The 17,302-nt window shown below is 36.9% G+C and overlaps 1 protein-coding gene across 1 annotated transcript in view; it reads left to right on the top strand.

The window, feature by feature from the left end:
- POLA1 (DNA polymerase alpha 1, catalytic subunit) overlaps positions 1–17,302 on the top strand; it is a 283,316-nt gene that overhangs the window by 216,560 nt on the left and 49,454 nt on the right. The window contains exon 36 of the mRNA XM_013976637.2: positions 192–288. Within this exon, the coding sequence (XP_013832091.2) occupies positions 192–288 (97 nt within the window). The remainder of the gene's footprint in view (positions 1–191; positions 289–17,302) is intronic.

Genomic DNA, 17,302 nt, shown 5'->3' with positions numbered 1-17,302 from the left:
TGAATTATGAAAGGTATGTATGCCATATGAGGGGGACAAATCATTAATATGATTCTCTCCTTCTTATTCACCCCCTTTCTTTAAAAAAAAAAACTGCTTGATATGGAAGTTAAATTAGGGGATACACTTGCTGAGTGATCTCCAAAGCTCCCCCCTCCCCAAAATTCATTTATTTTTCTGTTATATTGCAGTATTCTGACAAGTCCCTGTACACCCAGCTGTGCTTTTACCGGTACATTTTTGATGTGGAGTGTGCACTGGAGAAACTTATTACCGATCATGAGAAAGGTACGTTAAAATACTGTAATTACCTTTGAGTTTAAAGTGGAAATTTGCATCATAAAAGCCAGACCTACTGTGTCAGGCTGTTCATGCAGCATCGCACCACTGTCTGAGAAGCAGGCCATGGGAGCTGTTGTGAGCACAGGCATCCCCTGCATGAGGGGTGGTGGCATAGGAATCCCCAGCTTTGGCCCCCTCAGCCTTTCTCACATTGTTCTCTATTAAAGCTGGGCTTTGAGGGAGGAACAGTACAGAAAGGACTCTTTAAATGCTATATTTTAAAAATGCTATTTTCTATAGAGTTTAGTAATTGTAATGAAGTAAGCATAGGCAACGTGATCGTTGGACCTACAAAAACTAGATATTACCAGAAAAAATAGACCTGGAGTATGTCTCTGCTGTTCACTAAAAGCCTAGGTTCATTTTGAGACACAGGACTGGGGTGGAGTTCTTTTATTGACTCCATCCTAAGAGAACATATAGATGCCTCAGCCCTGATTATCAGGTGCTGCCTATGTCTTACACAAGACTTGCAGGCACTGTGGGGCTTAATAGGCCTGAGAAAAGCTTTGTTACATAACTTAAAATATTTGAAAATGTCATGACAAGTGCATGGGTTTTTTTTCTCCTACCTGAAAATCACATTGACAACTTTTCTATTACCTGTAAAATATTTTAAAAGGTGAGTTTACACATTTTTCGTATTAGTTACCTATAAAGTGTTTATGTTGTTTGCCATTGAACATCAGCAACATTTTGTTGGTCAGTGCCAGGGCTAGAGGCAACCTCAAGGATATATAGAAACCTACAAATACTTCTGAATTTCCCAGATAACTGAATCACTATGCCCTTGATTTGGTCTTAACTCTTCTGTTCTAGTCATAATTGACTTCAGTTCTTCCATTTGCAAGATAGGCTAGAATTTTTTTTTTAATGCCTTGACTTATTCTGTCTTTGAATATAAAGTACTTTATGACTGATAAGAGATTTTCAAATATTAGTATCTTGTCTTTAGATGTTCAGCAATACCTTGGGCTATCTCCACAGCTTATTTTCAGTGAATTAATTAAATTTATAAGAGAAAATTTATTATATAAAGTTGTATATCTACATATATATAAATTAAATTTATATAAGAGAACAAACTCCTTTAATCCATTAGTAACTAGGTTTTTGAACTTTCTTTCATGACTGGTATCATCTAGCCCATGTTTATTTGCATATCAACAATAAGTGTTTCTGTTTTACCTCAAAGGATCTTTCCTTAAAGGCCTTAAGCATTTAGAGAATTAAGTACTGTTTGATGAGTACATTGTCCATTTCTGTCAAGTTTGTTACCTCTTTCTGGGTACCTGTATATTAGAACTTGATCCCCTTTTACTTCTTTCTGAATCCAAATTGGTCCCTGGATGTTCTTAGATTCCTAGGGGATAGATTCCTCTTCCAGACATTTCCAAAATTCTTATCTGAAGGGCTGAATGATGAGCAGTTTTCAGAAAGCCCGGTGACTTGGAGACTTGTAGAATTGATCTGTAAAGTCATTGGAAACTTACCCCTGCTTTTTAGAGAGCATGGAGGAGTGTATGTTGCTCTCCTGAAAAATAGGATGGAACAGAGTAATCACTTGCAAAATTCTTGCTTGGCAAAAAGGGAGAAGTGTTGATAGAATCTGTATACTCACGCTATTTAGTTCTGTTTCACAAGTTTAAGGATTGGGACTTTTTTTTGTCATTTGCTTCTAATAAATACACTATTCAGGAGTTCAGAGCCAAAATGGTATGGAATTACTGACTTGTTCTTTTACATATCAGAAGGATAAAGAAAGTAAAGCAAAAGAAGGGTACAAAATGGATGTCTGACAGAAAGAACTTCATTAAACGTTTCAAGATCCTTTTGCTTTCTTTATGGAGTGTTAATTAGTGTAACTATTTTTCCTTTGATCTTCTGCTTATTTATTATTCCTAAATTGCATCTTTGGAATGAAGGAATTTGGATAGAATTTACTTGGTCTGGACATTTTTGGATAATTTAGTAGTGGTAAGTGGTAGGATAGAAATGAGAGGCTAGGTCATGCCATAGTCCAAGAGCACAGGTTTCCTAACAAATGACATTTGATAAGCTCGTACCTAAGAGTCACCTGGTACATGTAAAAATATAAATCCATGGCTCCTACACCCAGAATTTCTAGTTCAGAAGGTATGGAGTAAAATTCAAGAAAGTCCCCCCAAACAATTCTGAACACATGATTTGGACAGGTTCTAAGTAGAAGAGATTTGACTACAGGTTGTAATCCATAGGGAACAATTGGAGAGCAACAATATTCTTACAGTCCATAGGTGAACAGTTAGAGGGGAAACTTCCATAAGTATAAATTAATGTAACACATATAAAATTCACTTCTCACTTTATGAGTTGGAGTGAAATGTTGTCTTCTGATTAGCTATTCAAGGGAGATTTGCTGTTAAAAAGAATTGAAAATCTGTGGGATCAAGAGGGCAAATAAATTTATTCAATTTGGACCAAGGCCAGAACACCAATAGATGTTAACATCGAAAGTCCTGTGAAAAATGACAGTAGTTACACACAATTATATTATTGAGAATGGAATCTAAGTATTGTCTGTCAACAAGTGCCCTGAAACTGGCGTGTAAAGTATTTACCATAGACTCTCCTTTACTCTTGGTACCTAGCAACATTTCCTTCGCTAAGATAGTTTTACCATTTCCATTGTAAAGCCCATATTTTGAGGGTTGTAACTGGATGGTGGCTTTAATCTGTGTTTGAAACGCGTCAATTTGACTTGGGGAAAAAATCACATACAAATTATTGGAAAGAGGTTTATTTTTATGGTGAAAAGTAGCTCTCATCAAAGCTTTTTCCTGTGCTTTGCTTTTCAAATGAAGGTTTACAGGCCATTAGTCCATAATGTGAATTAACCCCATTTGGTATTTTTCCCTTTCCTTTAAGATGATAAGGGACTGTTTTTCAGTTTGGTGAAGTATTTACTGCATATTCACTATAAATACATAACATTTTAAAAATCTTATTTCTTTGACATTGACAATAATGTCAATGGCTTGACATTATTATTGTAACTGCTCCAGAATGTACGCAGATGGCATAATAGATCCAAAAGTTTTAGAGGAACATAGTGGCAATATATGAAGTAAAAATCCATTTCCATGGTGGCAGCACATAATGGTCCCATTTGGCTGCCTCATCCCAGGGGGGCCTTGGCCTGAGTAGGGATAAGTGAACTGTTTGAGGGAGACATGAATCAATTCAAATCTTTGCCCAGTTGTCTAAAGTAAGTCTGCTTAAAAATAAAGGAAGAAAAAGAGTCTGACTTTTCTCAACTGAGTCTTTTTTCATTTATTCAGCAGCGATAAAAACAGTACATATGTATTTCCTATTATTTGTTGAATACCATCCTAAATGTCAGAAAAACAAAGATGGTCAATGCTCCCTGCCCTAGAGGAGCTAAGAGCCCTTTGCAGACACAAAAATTCGACTACAGCTAAGTGTGATAAACCACTAATGTGGTCAAATTGTTTTGGAAGCAAAGAAAGGAATCCACTAACTGCCTTTCTTAATAGACTTTATTTTTTAGCACAGTTGTAGGTTCACAGCAAAACTGAAAGAAGGTACAGAGATTCCCCACGTACCTCCTGCCCCCCACACATGCACAGCCTTCCTCATTATCAACATTACCCACCAGAGTGGGACAGTTTGCTGAACCTATATTGACACATTGTTATCACCCACAGTCCATACTTGACCTTAGGGCTCACTCAGTCATTCTGTGAGTTTACACAAATATATAATGACATGCATCCACCATTATATTAGATTGGTGCAAAATAATTACAGTTTTTACATTGTTGAAATTTGCCATTTGATATTGGAATACACTCTTAATAAATGTGGTTATGTTACATACATCATTTTAATGTACATTTCTTGCTTTTTTTGAGTCGCTCAATTGTGTCTGACTCTTTGTGACCCTATGGACTGTAGCCTGCCAGGCTCCTCCATCCATGGGATTTTCCAGGCAAGAATACTGGAGTAGGTTGCCATTTCCTTCTCCAGGGGATCTTCTCGACCCAGGGATTGAACCCTGGTCTCCCACATTGCAGGTAGACTCTTCACTGTCTTAGTCACCAGGGAATCCCAATGACTTATTACTTGCTATTTATATTTATTTTGGACTATGGAAATAATGTTAGATAAAAGTAAATTTGAGCGATTTTCTTAATTTGAGTTTAAAATGGGTCGTAAAGCAGCAGAGACAACTTGCAACATCAACAAGACATTTGGCCCAGGAACTGCTAACAAACGTACAGTGCACTGGTGGTTCAAGAAGTTTTGCAAAGGAGATGGGAGCCTTGAAGATGAAGAGCATAGTGGCTGGCTGTTGGAAGTTGACAATGAGCAAATTGAGAGCCATCATCTAAAGCTGATCCTCTTACACGAGAAGTTGCCAGAGAACTCACGTCAACCATTCTATGGTCATTCAGCATTTGAAGCAAATGGGAAAGGTGAAAAACTCAGTAAGTGGGTGCCTTATGAACTGACCAAAATTTTTTTTTAATTGTTTTGAAGTGTCATCTTCTCTTATTCTACACAACAAGTCATTTCTTGATTAAATTGTGATGTGCGATAAAAAGTGGATTGTGTACGACAGCTGGTGACAGCCAGCTCAGTGGTTGGACCAAGAAGAAGCTCCAAAGCACTTTCCAAAGCCAAACTTGCACCAGAAAAAGGTCATGGTCACTGTTTGGTGGTTTGCTGCCCGTCCGATCCACTACAGCTTTCTGAATCCTGGTGAAACCATTATATCTGAGAAGTAGGTTCAGCAAATCAGTGAGATGCACCAAAAACTGGAACACCTGCAACTGGTATTACTCCACAGAAAGGGCCCAGTTCTCTACAACAATGCCCGACTGTACGATGCACAGCTGCTTCAGAAGTTGAACACATTTGCCTCATCTGCCATATTTATCTGACCCCTCGCCAGCCAACTACCACTTTTTCAAGCGTCTCGACAACTTTTGCAGGGAAAATGCTTCCACGGCCAGCAGGAGGCAGGAAATGCTTTCCAAGAGTTCGTCAAATCCTGAAGCATGGAGACTTACACTACAGGAATAAACAAACATTTCTCATTAGCAAAAATGTATTGATTGTAATGGTTCTTATTTTTATTAATAAAGATGTATTTGAGTCTAGTTATAATGATTTAAGTGGGCTTCCCTGGTGGCTCAGACAGTAAAGAATTCCTGCAATGCAAGAGACCTGGGTTCGGTCCCTGGGTTGGGAAGATCCCCTGGAGAAGGAATGACAACCCACTCCAGTATTCTTGCCTGGAGAATTCCATGGACAGAGGAGCCTGGCAGGCTAGATTCCATGGAGTTGCAAAGAGTCTGACACGATGGCACAACTAACACACATTTACAAGTCAAGGTCCAAAACCACAATTATGTTTGCATCAACCTAATAGTATCAGACACTGCCCTAAAAATCCTCTGTGCTTCTCCTAGTCACCTCTCTCCCCCATACCCCTTGGCAGCAGCTCGTTTTTTTTGTTTTTTGTCTTTTTCTTTTTTTACTGTCTCCGTAATTTTGCCTTTTCCAAAATGTCATGTGATTGGAATCATATAGGATGTGGCTTTTTCACATTGGCTTCTTTCACTTACTAAGATGCATTTTAAGTGTCCTCTGTCTTTTCATGACTTGGTAGCTCATTTCATTTTTAGCACTAAAAATATTCTCTTATCTTTTCGAAAGCAAATAAGTGGTTGCTGGGGGGAAGGATGGGGGTAAGGGATAATTAGGTAGTTTGGGATTGACATTGACGTGTATGCACTGCTGTATTTAAAATAAATAACCTGCAAGGACCTACAGTGCAGCACAGAGAACTCTGCTCAATGTTATGTGGCAGCCTGGAGGGGAGGGGGCTTTGGAGGAGAATGGATACATGTATATGTATGACTGAGTCCCTTCACTGTTCACCTGAAACTGTCACAACATTGTTTGTTAATCATCTATACAAGACAAAATAAAATGTGTAAAAAGATATGTATTCTGTTGTCTGGATGTATCACAGTTTATTTATCAATTAGCTTACTGAGGGACATCTTGGTAGCTTCCAGTTTTCAGCAATTATGCATAAAACTCGTGTAAACATAATCCATGTGCAGGTTTTTGTGTAGACATAAATTTTCAGCTCCTTTGGGTAAATACCAGAGAACAAATTGCTAGATCATATGATATTTAATTTTGTAAAAAACTGACAAACTGAATTCCAAAGTGGCTGTACCATGTTATTTTCCACTGAGCAGTGAACGGGTGTTCCTGTTGCTCCACATCCTCCTTAGCATTTGGTGTTGTCAGTGTTCATATTTTGGCCATTCTAATAGGTGTGTTGTGGCATCTTGTTGTTTTAACCACCCTTTTCCTAATGGCATATGATTTGGAGCATCTTTTCATATGCTTATTTGCCATTCATGTCTTCTTTGGTGAGATTTCTTTGGCCCAGTTTTTAATTGAGTTGTTTGTTTTTCTTATCTAAGAGTTCTTTATATATTTTGGATAACCTTTTTTTAAAAAATCACATCGTTTTTTAAAATTTCTTTTCTTTTTTCTTTTTTTTCTCAGATTTTATTTTTTTTTAACTTTACAATATTGTGTTGGTTTTGCCATACATCAACATGAATCCGCCATAGGTATACATATGTCCCCTCCCTCTTGAACCTCCCTCCCACCCCATCCCACCCCTCTAGGTTGTCACAGAGCCCCAGTGTGAGCTCCTGGTTTTCGTCAGACAGCAAATTCTTACCAGCTATCTTTTTTACATATCATAATGTATATGTTTCAGGGCTACTCTCTCTATTCGTTTCACCATCTCCTAAAATACCTAGGATAAAATACCTAGGAATAAATCTACCCAAAGAAACAAAAGACCTGTATGCAGAAAACTTTAAGACCCTGATGGATAACCGTCTTTTACCAAATGTGTCTCTGGCAGATATTTTACCTCGGTCTGTGGCTTGTTTTTTTTATTCTTTTGAACTTTAATTGCCTTTTCACTTTAATGTTTGATTTTTCCTTCTTCCTAAAAGCAAAAACAGAAAAACCACTTTCTTTGTTCCTGTTCTGTCTTACCAGATTCTTATCTCCTCTTATTCTGTGTGTCAGCTGTTTGTAGTAGCATGGTGTGTTACTCTGCTGCACCTGCCATAACACAGTATCACAGACTGCGTGGCTTAAACAACAAAATGTATTTTCAGACTGTTCCGGAAGCTAGAAGCCTGAGATCAAGGTATCAGAAGGGTTGCTTCTTCTGAGGCCTCTGTCTTTGCCTTGTAGATGGCTATTTTCATCCTGTCTTCACATGGTCCTCCCTCTGTACCTTTCTGTGTCCCATTTTAACTTAATTAGCCCTTTAAAGGCTGTATTTCCAATATTGTCACAGTCTGAGGTACTGGGGGTTAGGACTTTAACCCCTCTTCGATAAGAATTTAGGGGTGAAAGAGGTATGATTCAACCCATAACACATGGTCTTCTTGGTGAAATTTTTACATGTTGCATTTGTCTCTGCCAGAATAGGGACACCAGGATTTAGGACTGTGGTGAAGAAAGGAATTGAAGCTACAGCATAAATGTTAGCAAAAGGATGGTGCTTTACCTGTGGACTTTTGAAAAGCATCTGTTAGGCAGACTGATTTCTCAGTGAAGTCTCTTTAGGTCTAGAAAGACTATTGTTCAGGTCACCCCTGTTTCTTGCAGAGGACCATGGGCAGCCTGAGGGCCACAGCCTACTGGACAGTCCCTTTCAGAGGCTGTGCTCCTTGCTTCTTTCAGTATGGTGAAATTCCCAATGACTTCCCCTCTCAAGCTTTTTTCTCACTTCCTTGCTTTGCTGTTTTTTTCTTAAGCTGTCCCTTTCTTGTTACCATTGCTCTTCTTTTGTCTTTCCTTTATACGTGATGGTCAAGTCTGTAGGTATTTGTTGTTTTTGTTAGTGTCACCAGAATTACGCTAACCCTATGTAAGGTACTTTGTATAGTTTCCTGTCTTCCTTTCAGATGTCCAGCATGGGTCTGCACAGCAGCCCCACGAGGTAACAGTGGATCGTGCCCCATTATATTGATGAAGAATTTGAATGTAGTATATAAGCTTCCTTCTTTTGCGTTCCCATAGCACCCTGTGAGTGCCCTTCTCATAGGATTTGTCCTGGATTGTTTTTTTCTCTTCTACTGAGTTCATGGAGGCAAAGGGTCGTACCCTGTTGATCTGTGCTTTGCCCATGGGGGAGCCAGCTAACTAAATATTTGTTGAAGGAATTCTTAGCTCAAAATATGGCCACATAAGCACTTTGAGAACTGTGGAGTAACAAGTCCTAGGAAGCAATTCTGTCCATGAATGGATGGCAATGTGTTGGAAAGTTCTAAAACCATATAATAATACATCTATTGCTCACATGATTCATGTGTGCCATAAATTAATGTCACAAAAGTTCCTTGACATTTTTGGATTTAATATCTGTCATTTCAGCTCTTTGCAAGTGAAACTGAAGTTGAGTGATGTCCTAGCTCTCAATTTGCTGATGCCAAATTTGAATTGATTCAAAAGAATGTCAAGTCACTTAACTAATGAGTGAGCCTGGGTGACTGCCCCTCATCCACACTGCCACAGAGTCCTGTTCTCTGCTCACCATCAGCCAAATAGTTACACTCATGAAGTGGTAATGAATTTATTACATTGTGGAAAGTAGGGACCCCAAAGAGAGATAACAACTAATACTAAAAAGCTAAGGAGTCTAAAAATGTGCTTTGGGGTTTTGTGTGGGTTTTTTGCCAGAAAATAAGAATTGTATGGAAAAAATTATATGGTTTAGTGCATATAGGAATTTGGAGTTTTCTGAGGGTCTTAAGACAGCTCCCTTTTTGATGTTAAGGATTTCTACTATTCCTAACTGCTAAAGAGAAAGCAAAAGAGTTATATTATTGCTAGAAGTCTGAAATACAAGTAGCAAAGAGCCGCTGGAGTCCTCTCTAAGCCAGTTGGCACTCTTAGAATTTACTTTGTTAAAGCCTCACATGGCTGTGTCAGACACCCTGTCTGATTCAGTTCTAATGTCACTTTTTTAAGCCCATGGGCTATTCCACTGAATTTTAGAAATGGACCTTTTCTGTGTTTTTAATAATACCAGAGCGCACACAAAACAATTCATACCTACCAAATACATGGAAAAGTAAAGGTAGAATTTCATTTAAGCACTAATTTGCTCATAAAATTATATTTTTCATAATTATGGAAAACAATTTTCATTACAGAAAACGGTTTTGAAATGGGCAGCTTAAAGTGCATTTTCCTTTGTTTCATTTTCTTATGAATGAAATATGATCTGATGAGACTTCCCTGGTGGTCCAGTGGTTAGGACTCCACACTTCCACTGCGGGGGACATGGGTTCCATCCCTGGTGGGAACTTGGATCCCACATGCTGTTTTCTGCCGCAAACATAAAAAAGATCTGAGGTTTTGGGAGCGGGGAGGTCCTTTTTCTTGTCACCCCATTCCTTTCATTAGTTTAAGTGAATTTTTTATCAGGGGAGACACTAACATGGTATTTTAGAACAATTTATGATTAGGGAGTGATTGTAGAAACAAAGAATTTTGATGATAGAAAAAATGGCTCATATAACCCTGAGCTTTGGGGAGGGGGACCTCATTGTTGTTAGACATTACATAGTTTCAATGTTTAATGACTTAGAGAAATACTAATAATATAAGGTTAAAGTCCAAAAGTAAGTAACTATTATGATTCTAATGTGTAGTTTATATACACAGTGGAAAAATTGGTAAGAAACACTAGAATTGTTTACAGCTGTTATCTGTGGGTGGATTAAGGATAATTTTTATTTTCTCCTTTATATAAGATGGACATGTACTGCTTTTTTAACAAGAAGCAAGTTATGAGTGGAAATTTTACAAAGAAATGTTTTATTCAACTTGAAATAATGATTCCAATAATTTAGCAGTTGAGGGAAAAAATAACATACCGATGAACCCAGGTCAGCTTTTTTCTCCCTACATTATTTTCCACGTCAGTTCTAACACCTTGTTACTCAGTGTGATCAGTATAGCTGTAGCATAGGCATCACATGGGAATTTGTTAGAAATGCAAAATATCAGGTTCTCCCCAAACCTCCTGCACCAATATCTACATTTTAACAAGATTCCCAGGTTATTCCTGGGTGTATTAAATGTTGAGAAGCACTGGTTTAAGACATTCTCCCCTCTTAGTAACTAAAGCCTACTTCCATTCTATTCATCCATTGATTGGGAGCATCCTTTTGGCAAAACTTTAAAATGACAGGTTTGAGGTGGAATTAGTATGACAGTCTTCCAAAGTGTATTCTGTAATTAAGCTTAAAATTGTAGTAGCCTTAGCAGACCTAGGAGAGTGGGGAAAAGCAGGAAATCATGATTTCTTCCACTTTTTTTTCTTGTTAGCTAAATGGAACAAGAGAGAAGTAAATAAAGATTTTTCAAATCTTAGTTTCAAAATGGCTTTCAGCTTCTCAAGATGAGTGGCTTATAAAAGAGAAAACTGGAATGTAGCTCTATAGCCACTTAATACAAGGGCCACTTTGTATATGCCCAGAGTACAGTCTCCCCCAGTCACCACATTCTGGGCCTCATGACAACCTTGATTCAGCATGCTGGTAAAGATTTCAAGGTATTGAACTAGAATTTTTTCAAGTGAAACCAAGATTGTATTTCTTAATTTTGGTACTACAAAATTTACTTTGGAATTTTCCTTACTGTTGCTGACTTTCCTGTTCTTTTTTTTTTTTTTTTTTTTTTTTACTTTACAATACTGTATTGGTTTTGCCATACATTGACATGAATCCTCCTGTTCTATTGTTATGCTCAATACAAGAATGACAAAGTTGATGTTTTCCTGTGGCAGACTGGAGCCCCTTCATACTGCTTTGCTTTTCTCTCTGAATACTGCCAGTTTTGTTTTTGTTTTGTTGTTTATCTAAAGACAACTTTACAGTGTGACAGAAGAAAAACTACATTTTCCAGGAAATTGTCACCATAGTTGCTTTGCCAGTAGTGGAGATGTCTTTATATATTTTATGTCATCCTCTTTAAGATAGTGAAAGTTGTATACAACCAAGTTGCTGTGTATTTGGACAACAAACTTCTGGATTCTGATAGCATGCCTTTTCTCTAAGCCTACCGTAAATATGCACTCAAGTTTTGCACTTTTATGTAGAAATGAGCTCACAAGCATGATGTGATTACAAATGTGTTCTGAGTTTTATAAAATCTTTTCCTAGTATGTCCTTTCAGTGGGCAATTTCTTTGTCCCTTTTGACAAGTATAGCAGCATATAAGCAAGGGCATTATCTAGGTGATGGTGCTATGGTTGATGGTCTTCATTTGCAAAACATGCTGTCATTTTTCAAGTGTTTGAAAGTGGGAAAAACCTAAGATTTTTTTCATGTACTTTAAATATATATACTTCTATCACCAATGAGGAAAAAATATTAAACCATTTTCAAGCAGTTAGACGATAATGTGAGCTAATCACTTTATTTTGAAGAAAAGTATTTTTAAACAGTTGAGCTAGTGAATTTACTTTTAAAATGTATTGTGCTTACACAGTAGATGGTTTTATTTCCATGATGTTTTTTACTACATAATTATACATCTTAATTACGTAATTACTATCATAATTATTATGTAATTGCATGTACTTCCACTAATTACAAAATCAGGAAGTGTAATTATCTAGTAAAAACTTTATGAAATTTCATGCACTAAAAATTACTTAAAAGGCTATTCCAGTGGTCTTCTGGGAGACTTTCCATGGTGAGTCTTAGTCCTGACTTTAGGTTAGAACTTGAACTCAAAGGCCAGGAGAAGGACAGTTAGAAACAGACCAATACTAAACTGAGTATTGCAATCTAGGTAAGATGGCCCATGTTCCTTATGAATTAAAGCCAGGGAGCATTTGCATTTCTTTGTGTTTATGGAATTGTGATAAGAATAATATCTTATATTTGAGGTGGCATCACAAAAACTATCAATAAAAAAGGCAATTCTTAGGAAACCGTTGGTTAATAGAATCGACAATCAAGGCATTAAGGTTATAAAACAGCCAGGTCCTCTATGATTCTGTAGTGTGAATGGCTCATTTAGCTATCTCAATCTTTAAAATAATAATAAGAATAATATTATTATTGTTTATTTAAAATTGTTTCTTTTGTTTAAAGAAGGCTGCCACCACCACCACCTCCCCCCATTTGTGTTTATATTTACCAAGTTGGGAGCAAAGGTATCAAAAAAGCATAATCCTTTTCTACTATTACTTGATGTCAAAAGGAGCTTTTGAGACATAAACATACACGCATAAACATGTAACATCAGACCCTAAATAAAGACAGAAGGTTTAATTCAATAAAGCTCTGATGTCTTTACCATTCAAAGCGACATACAAATTGCACAGTGAAACAATAGTCATGACAGCAAATTAGATATGACATCTAAATTATACTACAAAGAGAAATCTCAGAACCATTTTTGGTCTGTAGGAATCTATTTTAGCCCAGGTTTAAAACCCAGTGTGGAGACTGCTTTATTGTCTAAGTAGGGTAATGTTGTAGAAGACTAATTGGAGGTTGGTTGAACTAATTGCAGATTAATTAGGAGAAAAAGGCTTATAATACTCATGGCAGAGAAGAGAGTAGATCCTTTAACTATCAAGATAGAATGTACTCTAAGTTTTAGGAATAGTAAATTATCGATATTTGTATAACATCTATAGTAATCTGTTATAACGTGACTAAATAAAGTACTTGGGTTAGATATAGTTAAACTAAATTTTCTTCCTCTCAAAATTAGTGCTTTTTGCTAGAAATGTATTGAATCAACCATTTAAAATGTATAACACTACTTCTTTTAAAAATGCAGTTTTGAATATTAAAAGGTCTGTAGTCTTAAAAGCATATGGCATTCCCTTTGTTGTTTTTATTGTTCTTAAATCTTTCTAAAGAAGCACGCGTTGTGGTTTTATCAGCTATTGACTTTATGACTTTTTAATACCAACTAAAATTTGTAATAAATGTGACTTTAAACAAAAAAAGTCAATAAAATATATGCAAACACCAGTCCCATTTGCTTCAAGCAAATTAGAGGATTTAAAGTCATCCAGAATTGTTTCATGCTCTCAGAGATATTTGAGATTTAAACAGGTTCATTCTGACTCTGGTATTTTTCTCTAGTAGTTTGGGATTATTTTTAAATTGCATATTCTTTTCCTCTTGGGAATCTTGCTCATTTACTTGGCCCAGAATTTAATGTCTCCATCATTTCTTATTTGCCTTATCTCTGTGGTGATAGCATTTCTTCTCAGAAGTGTTTCTGTTCCTTTTATGTTTATGAGAGACAGCACTTGCCTTTCGTGCATCTCTTTAATTTTTTTTTTGTTTGTTTTTCTTTTTACCAATTGCATGTGCCATATCAGAATAGCCTCTGATGGTTAAAAGTGAAGTGTTTTTGCTTGGCCCTCACCTTTCTGACTACAGTACAGATTTAATTTTTAACCTGACTTAATGTTTAAATCAACTGGGGTTTTTTGTGGGTTTGGTTTTGATTTGCCTTGCTCTTCACAAAAACTGACTTTGTTTTCATTATTGTCTGTAGTTCTTTAAGTTTTCCATAACTGTCTAAGGGCTTCAACTGTAACTTTTAAAGTTTGCTTGTGTCCCTGTGATATCTTCAGTTACTCAGTAGCCCCAGGCCCAGATGTGGTATTGTTCTGCATGTGATTAGTCAGCCTCCATTTATTATGTTATGCTGCACTGTCATGTCCATATAATAAATACAGACTCTGGTATACAAAGAAGACCCATCATCAGTTTGACACAGTCTTAGAGTAATTCTTTTTATAGTTGTCATGAATTTATTCAGGCCCATCGGCATTCTCTTACCTTGTGGCCAGCAGGACAGTAACTAGACAGAATTAGTAGTCTGTCATTGAGTTCAAATAAGTTAACATTTTTTGCACTCTCCCCCGTGTAAGTGCCCTGGGAAACCTATTTGCCTTAGTACCATCCTTTAGAGCTTTAAGGCTTAAATCAGCTATGCTCACAAAAAGATAGGTTTACAGGCCAATTTAGATACTGACATACTTTTCTTGTTTTAAGAAATTATTATAAAAGCCAACTCCACAAGTAAGATCACCAGAGCAGGTTTGTAAGTCTGGTTTTTCTGTTTCTCCTTGCTTCACACTCCATCCCGCCAAAATTCATTCCATGAGTGTTTGTCGAGTCTCTGCCTTGTGTGATATGTAAAGGGCCCAGGTACGACCAAGACCTTGCTCTTGTTTTAGACCTTGCTCCTGTTTTAGAGGTTATAATACTTCTGATCATTTTCTTATTCAAGCATTCACCCTCTTAAGTGCCTACTTTTTTAAGGACTTTATATTTTATGGAGAACATTAACATCCATTCTCTTCTACATTACCTATTAGATAAAGTAACATTTTTCAGATGAAAAAATAACCTGAAAGAGATGCAATGACTCTCCTGAGGTAGCAAAGCTGCAGGGTGTGAGAGTCCAGCCTTCTTTGCACTGTCACGCTGCCCTACTCAAGGTAGGGAAACTTTGACCTGAAGGCGAAGGCAAATAGAGGGGCTGGCGTGAAGTGCTACAGGCTGTCCCACATTCAGCTCCAGGAAGGATTCCCAGTGGAGATGGAACCTGAATTGGGTCTTAAAGAGCAGATGAGATTTCAATAGGCCAGATGCTGGCATGTAGTTTGGGACTTAAGTTTTGTCTTTCCCTCTGTTCTTTAAGTACTCTATTGCTGATCTAGCTTTTTATAAATTAAAGAACCTCAGTTGACAAATGCATGATTTTTAAAACACATTTGAATCGGAGGTATAGTCAAAAAGAACTTATTAAGAGGCTGTTCTATGTGGAGCTTAAAACCCAAGACTGGAAGCTGGAAAGCTGTTTGCTCTTCACTCCCCACTGTAGCCAGTGGTGCTGTTTTGAAAGAAGTTGACTCCATCCTGCAAGATTCATCTGTCAGAAGTGTATCAAAGTGTTTTCCTCTCTTAAATAATTTAGCTTAGATATAATAATGTAAGTATTTTGACATGAAAACATTATATACTGTGATATATTCACTTACCTTAAAACAGACATCGTTGACTTTAAAAGAAAGAAGTATGGCAAGACAAAACAAAACAGAAATCAGAAATAGGAATTAAAAAAGATGAATGACAGATGGAATTAGGGTATTTTTTTTGGAATTAGTTTTATGTAAAAGATAAAAATAAAATCCTTTGGCATTATGACCAGAGAATGTAAAAGTGTTCTTTCTTGAAGCATGATTAACTTTTTAACTATCATCACTATGAAAGTTTAGATATACATAGGACCTGTTTTATGTAGTAAATGTTTTTTCCTAAAATTATTCCTGTTTTGTTGGTATGTTATATATTATCTTACCAAAAAATAGATGCTGAAAAGTCAGTGAAATCCAAGATAAAAGAGAGGGTCTGAACTAAGCCTGTCTTCAGGAAATTATCCAGAAGAGCACACAGTGGTCTCTCTTAGTAAAGACTTTATCACTTTTAACAAGTGTGCCACAGTAAATTTATTAGTATGCTACAAAGAAATTTTCGAAATAATTAAGACTAAACTACACTTGTCAAAATAAATGAATGAAATACAATTTTGAATCATCTTTCTTCACTTATTGCTCATTTGCATAATTCAGTAACTTACACAGGAGTCTTTCAGTTATTGGTGTGAATTAGCAAGGTTCTGCTATTCCTTGCTGTACAGGCGGGAATTATGCTACCATGTAATTAGCTATTCCAGACATGGACTGACGGGAAATACCAAAGGGCACAGCAGAATCTAAAGAGACAAGGCAGGGAATCTAAAGACAAGAGACAATCAAAGACACCCAACAAACTCAAGCTGGTAGACCACAGGGAATTTTGAATGAAGCCTCTTAATTTATTTTGAGAATAAGAAATCAGTAGTATGAGAGAAATCTCAACAAGATTAGCTGACTAAGCCTACTTAAAAAAAATATCTCTATAGTGCATGGTGCGCCAGGTTAACCACTCCTGTTTTAGTCTGTATACAGCTCAACAAATAGCCGGCAAAGCCTTTCATGGGTATATAGTGGCTTTCCATTGAGGTTTTCACTCTTTGAAGGGGGTCGTTTATACCAATGAGATCTGTAGATGCAAATTGCTTTCCCTATATGTGAGGGGTCATTCCTTTCACAGCAGACTTGCTCATCTCTTTTATAGAGGTTTTGTTATTTTCTACTGCTCCCAAAGGAATGATGGGAATCATGCCCCCCCAACCCCCATCTAACTTAGCATCCAAATCTTTTCCTTCCAGCTCTGTGAAACTTTTGTGTGCTGATCTTTGAAAACAAAACAAGCTGTTGGCAGCAACCCTTAGCCCTGAATCAAGAAACTTTTTTTTTCCTTCTTTCAACCTGAAATAGCATCTTTAGATTTGTCCCCTCTCTCACCTAATTCTAAGAAGATTTCTTCCTCATTGCAGCAGTGTCACTGTAACATGCTAGGACATGTGGGAAATTCTTGAAAGCAATGTCCTGAAAATGTCATTTTTAGTTTGGCTCCCAAATGATGTAAGCTCATTGGAACTAGAAGAGCAGAGACGTGAAGGGATCTGTTTAAGGGTTAGCTATGGAAACCTAACTTCTGATCCCATTACTGAAGTGGAGGAAAAGATAATATTTGTCTTTTGCCTAAGCTTTTAAAGAATCATACAAACAATCATAGGTTTTAGCCTGTAGTGTTCAGGAGCCTTAGGGAGAAGGATTTCAGGCACACTGTGGGAGCACTCTGTAAATATTTGTTGTTTGTTCCTTCCTTCTGCTAGAGTTTTTTTTTTTAATTTACTGTTTTTTATTATTTTTTAATATAAATTTATCTATTTTAATTGG

The sequence above is a fragment of the Capra hircus genome (genome assembly GCF_001704415.2).
Source record: "Capra hircus breed San Clemente chromosome X unlocalized genomic scaffold, ASM170441v1, whole genome shotgun sequence".
NCBI classification, from domain to species: domain Eukaryota; kingdom Metazoa; phylum Chordata; class Mammalia; order Artiodactyla; family Bovidae; genus Capra; species Capra hircus.
This window is presented reverse-complemented; position numbering and strand designations above follow the sequence as displayed.